Below are 6,632 nucleotides of genomic sequence, written 5' to 3' on the forward strand. Positions count from 1 at the left end.
GAAAACGAGTCCCAAAACAATCCTGATAATCAGTCGGTGGTTTAAGTCAATTGTCCAAAAAAAGTCCCCCCCAAAAAAAAATCCATCAATTACAGCTTCTGAAATGTCTTGTTTCCTGTTTTATAACTTCGCGAATGAAATCAATTGCCTTACGGACTATTTAGGCATTTTAAAACTACCTTAAAACTGCAGTGTTTTCTGTCATCGGTACAAGAACAATATTCTCATCTATGAAATAGGAAATGAATAACACAGGCATGGGATACCAGCTGTTACACGTGTCTAAAATAGCACCAGCACTAATTATCACTGTTTTAACAGCCATATTTCCCTCTAGGAACCAAAAACACATGACGGCAGGTGAGTGGCCCTCTCCCGGCAGCCCTCTGAGGGCCCCCAGCCATGATGAGTGATGTGGCGTCCCCTGCTGGGAAAACAGAAAGCCCTCTGTGTTGGCAGCTGATTGCTAGCAGCTGGGTCCAGACGGCTATATTTATACACTCATAGCTTTGCCCTCAGCAACTTTAAGCATTAAATTCACTGAGGGTTATTTTAATTTTGATCCCTGCAAATCAAAAATAGTCCCATTTACATTTTGCAGTGACACAACAGCCACGTTTGCCTGTTTAAAATGCGGGGCTTGGGGGACGCGCGAGCGTTCGCCGGCTGGCCCGGTCAGTTTCAGTGGTTTAAAAGGACGATTCACTGGAGGCCTCTTCAGTCCCGCAACAGCTCAAGATTGGTTCGTGTGGAAATATTTATTTAAAATTCAAGCTTTGTAACTTTACAAGGTGTTTTAAGACAGCCTACATACTGAAGCCTCTATCTCTTCTTCACAACAAAATAAACATGATATACGATAACGAAATAGCAGTAATGTCGCCCTTCGAGTCCTAAAGAAAGCAGGAAAAGGTTGTTTTGGCACTGCAGATTTTTGAGGAGCACCTGGACTTTTTTTTGTTTTTTTTTTTTGGCAACCTGTTCACCGGCAAATATTTCTAACAAACAAAAAGATAAAGTGATTGTGGAAAGGCCCATGAGCACAACCCAAACAGTCCTTCACTTCTATCAACATGGCGGCATGCGTGGTAATGATAAAAACACCAAATAGGTCATAAATAGAAATCGCACATTCATCAGCAGGGGGTCCATCTGTGAGCTGTCACTACTGTCCTTGTGTGTTTGTGTGTGTGGTAACGAGGGTGTCGTGCAGTTATATCTCCCCCTCGCTCCATCCGGGTCCTTCGCCCTAAGCTGGTAAATGCCTCTTCAGGACATCCTTGGCGTTGCCAGGCAACGTGTCAGGAAAGTTCACGTCAAATTCAACTACCAGATCTCCTCTCTGCTCTGGGTTTTTGGGGAAGGGGAGACCTTGTCCGGCAACAGTCTTTCTCATGCCAGGTTTGACAACATCCGTGATCTTCATGTTGCACGTCTTCCCGTCTATCGTTGACACGGTAACCGAGCATCCGCACAACGACTGCAAAGACAGGAAGACAAGCATCAGGGTCTGTTCTTGGCAGATACAACACATGGGTCTATTTATTAGCTGAGATTCAGACACAAATGGTTGGGATGTGATTTAAGTTAATGTTGCCAGCTATTTATTTCAGCATTATTACGTTAGTAATGTCTTTATTAATTCATGTTTGTCGTAACCTGGAAAAAAAACAGTTCGCTAATCAAACTGGCACAACAGAGGCAGACATGTTTGATCCATGTTTTATGTTTTTTTTGAAGATTTCAGATGAAGAAACCACATTTGAGCACACAGGTGTTCCCGTGTGTGTGTGTGTGGGGGGGGGGGGGGGGATGAGATGATTTAAAAAAAAACAACAACAACAAATTCATTAAAATATAAACAATTAGAAACGCAATTAAAGGTGTAAAACCACAAATTATACAACTATGGTATAAAAAAAATGGTCCGTTAGTTTGGTTTTGTTCTCGAGCTCTCAGCTGCTCAGCACCACCACCCCCCCCACCCCCATCAGCGGTTCTCATCAGTGGATGGAGTTTGTCAGTTGTCACGGAAACGTGTTGCGCCATCATCATCATCATCATCATCATCATGTGGTACCAGGTGGTCATACACGAGGAGAGGTTTTAGAGCAGGCCTCTGTGTGTAGGATGTGAATGTCCTCCTCGATCTTTCTCTGTGTGACTCTTTCTTCTGTTTGCTCTCTCTCTCTCTCTCTCTCTCTCTCTCTCTCTCTCTCTCTCTCTTTCTCTCTCTCTGGTGAAGTCGGTGGAAGTGCAGTTACTCTGCTGTTCACGAGGTCAAGCATCGACTTTGTTGCTCACAGCCAAATGTTCTATGAGATTATAACACCTCTAGTGGATGTGATCACTCCAGTAAAATGGCCTGTAGCAGTTTTTATGAACATCTGAATAGGTTCAAGGCCACTTTTGGAAGTATGTCGCCGTCTGCAACAAAAGCTCTGTCTTGAATATCAATGTGTAACGCGGCGGTTACGATCTGGTAACTTTTATGGACACGCAAAAAAGTAGGCGATATTTATGTCAGGGACGGGAAAAGACTGTCGTTTGGGTTTCAGTGACGTCCAAGGGATGCTGAAGTGAATCTCACACTGGAAGCAAACACTTCTCCCCCTACGTACTCCAGTGATCAGAGTGTTCATCGAGCTAACCAACTGTACGCGGAGGTTATTGTGATACAAGGTCACCAGGTTGAATCCATTTCACTGGTCAATATTCATTATGGCCGCTAGAGGGCATCTTTTTATATTTTTTTTTACACTGAGAATCAAAAATATCACCTTAAAAGTGACCCCGACATTGTGAGGCTTTGCTTGTTTGAACAGATCCAAGCAATGCTGCCATAGTACTGCGGTAGCGTCTCATTGCTGATGGCATTCTGCTGTCTCACCGTGTGCCGTTCAGGAAATTATGCTTCCATTTGGAGTCGAAGAGATGGTAATGAGACAAGTGTGACTGACAAAACGCCACCAATCCATTTTGTTAAAAAAAAAAAAAGCAACAGCCATACTGAGGAGTCCACTCCTCAATGGGTGATGTCACGCTGACAACGTCTGCTCATAAAATACTTGCAAATTAAGAGGCTGAGTAGGGCCTTGATACCTCATATCATCAACGTCAGTTATTGCAATCATTTAATGCCATTAAAAGACAATTAAATATACATTCTGACTTCTCAGCATGACTCATTGGCAGATCTGATATTCAGAAATGAGTCGAAGTGCTGAGGAGAGTAGGAGGAACATCTTGGACTGTGTGTACGTGGGCGGCCGCCGCCTCTCCGCCCTCCATGTGATACAGGTGCTATTTCTCAATGTTGGTGATCTGGATTACATAAGCGCGCTGTCAGAGTGTGTGTAGATCTGTACTATGCTCATTCAGTGCGACTTTACTTTCCAGGGGGAACTTTTGAGGGGTGACTACCTACGGTTTATTGATCGTGACTCTCAGGCTCTCTGAGTTTGAGTAGCGAAGCATGAAAGCAGCCCTCTCGATTAAATGTGAGCTGAAACTTCCACGTGTGACTAATCAAGGCAAAGCTTTTCAAACTACGATGCTCGGGCAAAGTGGGTGCCAAAATAGAAATGATCTCACCTGTCGTAAGCTCACACGCACAGGATACACAATGTTTGAACCTTCCCGCCTGAAGTGAGGGTGTGGCTTATCCTTGATGACAAAAACAATATCGGCAGGAATGGTGTTGGATGATTCGTCTCCCTCCCGTGGAAACGTGATCTTGGTTCCTTCTTTCCAGCCGCGCTTGATCTCGATCGTGAGAATCTTATCCTCTGTACGCATGGTCCTGCCATCCGGATTTAGCCTTTTACGAGAGATTTTCATCCTCTTGGTACAGCCGTGGAAGACCTCCTCCAGGGAGACCCTCAGTTCGTGGATGATAGCTGGGTCCTGCTTGCGGCGCTGCTGCCCTCCAAGGCCGGCGTGGCCGTCCCGAGGGAACCCGTTGAGGTTGAAGCTGGTGAAGGAGCCGAAGGGATCGTTTCCGTCTACCTCCATATCGTCATCGTCTCGCCCGTTGGCCTTCCGTCCAAAGAAGATATCAAAGGGGTTTGAACCCCCGAAGAAGGTGGCAAATGTGGCGTGAGGATCCCCGTGGAAAGTGTAGGTGAAGGTACTGCCCTGTCCCTCCCCGGTGGGCCCGTTTCCTCCTTTGAGACCTGGTGGGCAACAATAGGTGAGTAATTGATGATCTTGATATTGACACTAAATAAGAGAAAGAAAGAAAGCTCAGGAGGTGGAGTGGCTGCCAAGTAATTGGAAATGAACTGGTTCAGTCCCCCAGGGGACCAAGGTGTCTTTGAGCGAGACACTGCGAGACGTCACTTCTGATGGGCGAATGAGGAAACCATGCGAAGTGCACATCAATCAACCTTCTTTTTTTTTTTAAATCCGATCCACCAGATTGGTATCAGCGCTGGACATGACATCATTAAAATGTAAATTGAAACTTTTTTTTGGGGGGGGGGGGGGCTCCGCTTATTTTCAGTCCATTTGTGATGGTGCCACCGCACTCCTGAACTTGAAAAGTATCCCAATGAGTTCATAGCAGTGGAACGCATACTAAAGTTTACAGATTTTAGCTCAAGCTAGCATTTCAACAACATGAAATGAACCCTGACAAGGACAATCGGGGCTCTCCGCATTCCTCCTTCGAGCCCTGAACACCTGCTCACGCATGGAACTCTTGCTAGCTTGTAGTGCTGCTTTCAGGTACCAGACACAGGCTCGTTACTCTCAATACTGAGCAGTACAGGGTATTTACAGCAGGCAGAGAACAGGACAAGATAAAAACTAGACCCTGACAATCTGCCAATCACTGCTGTGGGCCCAGATGGAATTGTGTATAAACGCTGAATATATATATATATCAAATTTTTCCACGTGTGAGTTTGGAACTTTGTGTGTGTGTGTGTGTGTGTCTGTGAAAATGTTCATATTTAAAGAGCCCTTAAAAACCCACCAACTTTTTGGGAAATGTGTCTCTTTGCCAAACAAGAAGATGGGAGCGGCTGACTGCCAGTTTGCCTTGAACAATGAACAGTTGTGGATGCGAAGTCGTAACACATCAGAAGTCATCAAGTACAAGTTCACAATGTTCACTATGACACATTTTACAGAAAAAACACTGGGCAAAGGGATTCGACGCAGGAACTCAAGCATCGGTAATCATGGCTGACCTTTTACAAGAGGATCAGGATCATCATCTCTGGACCTGACAAGAACCTGATCAGTTTGATGACATTTGACACAGGTATGCTAACACTTCCCACCCGCTACCATTCATTGTGCTAAGCTAACTAGAGGTTGACTGGTGTGTATGTGTGTGTGTGTGTGTGTGGGGGGGGGGGGGGGGTTTCAGCTCCCTAACGCACTCACAGAAGAGAGAAGGGCATCATTATTCTTGTCCCACTCTGCCAAAGGTTGCAAATTAGCATACCCCCCCAAAAAGTTATTGTGATGCTTTAAAAAGATATATATATATATATATATATATATATATATATATATATATATATATATATATATATATATATTTGTTCTTTCAAAGTGATTTACTGTTAAAGAAGGACAAGCAGTCTCACTCGCCTCACAGAGCCTTTTCTTAATTTGTAGCCTACAACTGCATTTAAAACACAGCGGGTACATAAGAGCAGTAATTTTCTCTTCCACTCGCAACCACTTGGGTTGGAAATTGAAACCTTACGGTTCCGACCTGCTCCATCCAGCCTGATGCACAGGAATGCGCTGGCAAACGCCCTCATTACAGGGGCAACCATACCAGTGCGTGGATACGAATGAAATCCTCGTAATAAAACGTACAGAACGAAAGGGGCTTCTTATAATCCAGCCAGCAGCTGTTTTCTGGGCCTGCTGCTGGTGTGTAACTTGCAATGAAGCCCGCTGTGTTTTACATCCCTGACATCCAGGCATTTTAACGGGTTTCTCGCGGTATGTTGAGGGGCAGCGATTTTTCACATAAACGAATGATAAAATAAAAGCAGTTTAAGACACATTACCTTCTTCACCATACTGATCATAAATCTCCCTCTTCTTTGGGTCGCTGAGGACTTCATATGCCTCCGCGATTTCCTTAAATTTCTCCTCGGCGGCTGCAGACTTGTTTTTATCCGGATGCCATTTCAGCGCCTGTTTTCTGTAGGCTTTCTTAATATCCTCTTCTGACGCTCCTTTAGAGATACCCAAGGTTTTATAGTAATCTTTGCCCATTTTTTAAAAAAAAAATTTTTGGTTTCTTTTTTTTTTAATCACGCCCGGGAAGATAACGGTTAAGAGGAGAGCTGGTCGCCTGGTTCTGGTCGACGGATTCGGGTTCACAGCTTCAGTCCGGACTTGTAGAACAAAAAGCGGACTCGACACGCAGGATGAAGACCATTTAGAGACGATTAGTCAACGCCGAGGACCCTGTGTTATTTATCTGTGACTGGATGACCCTCTTTAAATAGACACATCTCCCTCCCCTGCAGCTTCGGCACCGACGTCAAGTCAGAACAGGAGGAGGAATTCTGGTTCCGGTATTGTAGCGCCGACAGGATGAGCTGGACGCAGGATTGAGGCCGAAAACTCGTCCTGGCGGTGATAGTGTGTAATTTTGT

The 6,632-nt window shown here is 44.9% G+C and overlaps 1 protein-coding gene across 1 annotated transcript; it reads right to left on the bottom strand.

The window, feature by feature from the left end:
• Positions 1 to 676: 676 nt before the first annotated feature.
• dnajb4 (DnaJ heat shock protein family (Hsp40) member B4) lies at positions 677 to 6,568 on the bottom strand. Its single transcript, XM_086204324.1, has 3 exons — positions 6,036 to 6,568; positions 3,595 to 4,175; positions 677 to 1,480 (listed from the first exon to the last, which is right to left on the bottom strand). The coding sequence occupies exons 1-3, from the start codon at positions 6,244 to 6,246 to the stop codon at positions 1,250 to 1,252; spliced, it is 1,023 nt and encodes a 340-aa protein (XP_086060450.1). The 5' UTR covers positions 6,247 to 6,568; the 3' UTR covers positions 677 to 1,249.
• Positions 6,569 to 6,632: the final 64 nt, after the last annotated feature.

The sequence above is a fragment of the Aulostomus chinensis genome, chromosome 5 (assembly GCF_037954235.1).
Source record: "Aulostomus chinensis isolate RoL2024-O1b breed Wild chromosome 5, RoL_Achi_v1.0, whole genome shotgun sequence".
Lineage (NCBI taxonomy): Eukaryota > Metazoa > Chordata > Actinopteri > Syngnathiformes > Aulostomidae > Aulostomus > Aulostomus chinensis.

Excerpts from the sequence above, each read along its gene's own strand:
- dnajb4 (XM_086204324.1), bottom strand. The coding sequence starts at position 6,246 with ATGGGCAAAGATTACTATAAAACCTTGGGTATCTCTAAAGGAGCGTCA. Across the intron at positions 4,176-6,035 it reads TGATCAGTATGGTGAAGAAG|GTCTCAAAGGAGGAAACGGG; the intron begins GTAATGTGTCTT and ends GTTGCCCACCAG. Across the intron at positions 1,481-3,594 it reads TGCGTGTGAGCTTACGACAG|TCGTTGTGCGGATGCTCGGT; the intron begins GTGAGATCATTT and ends CTGTCTTTGCAG.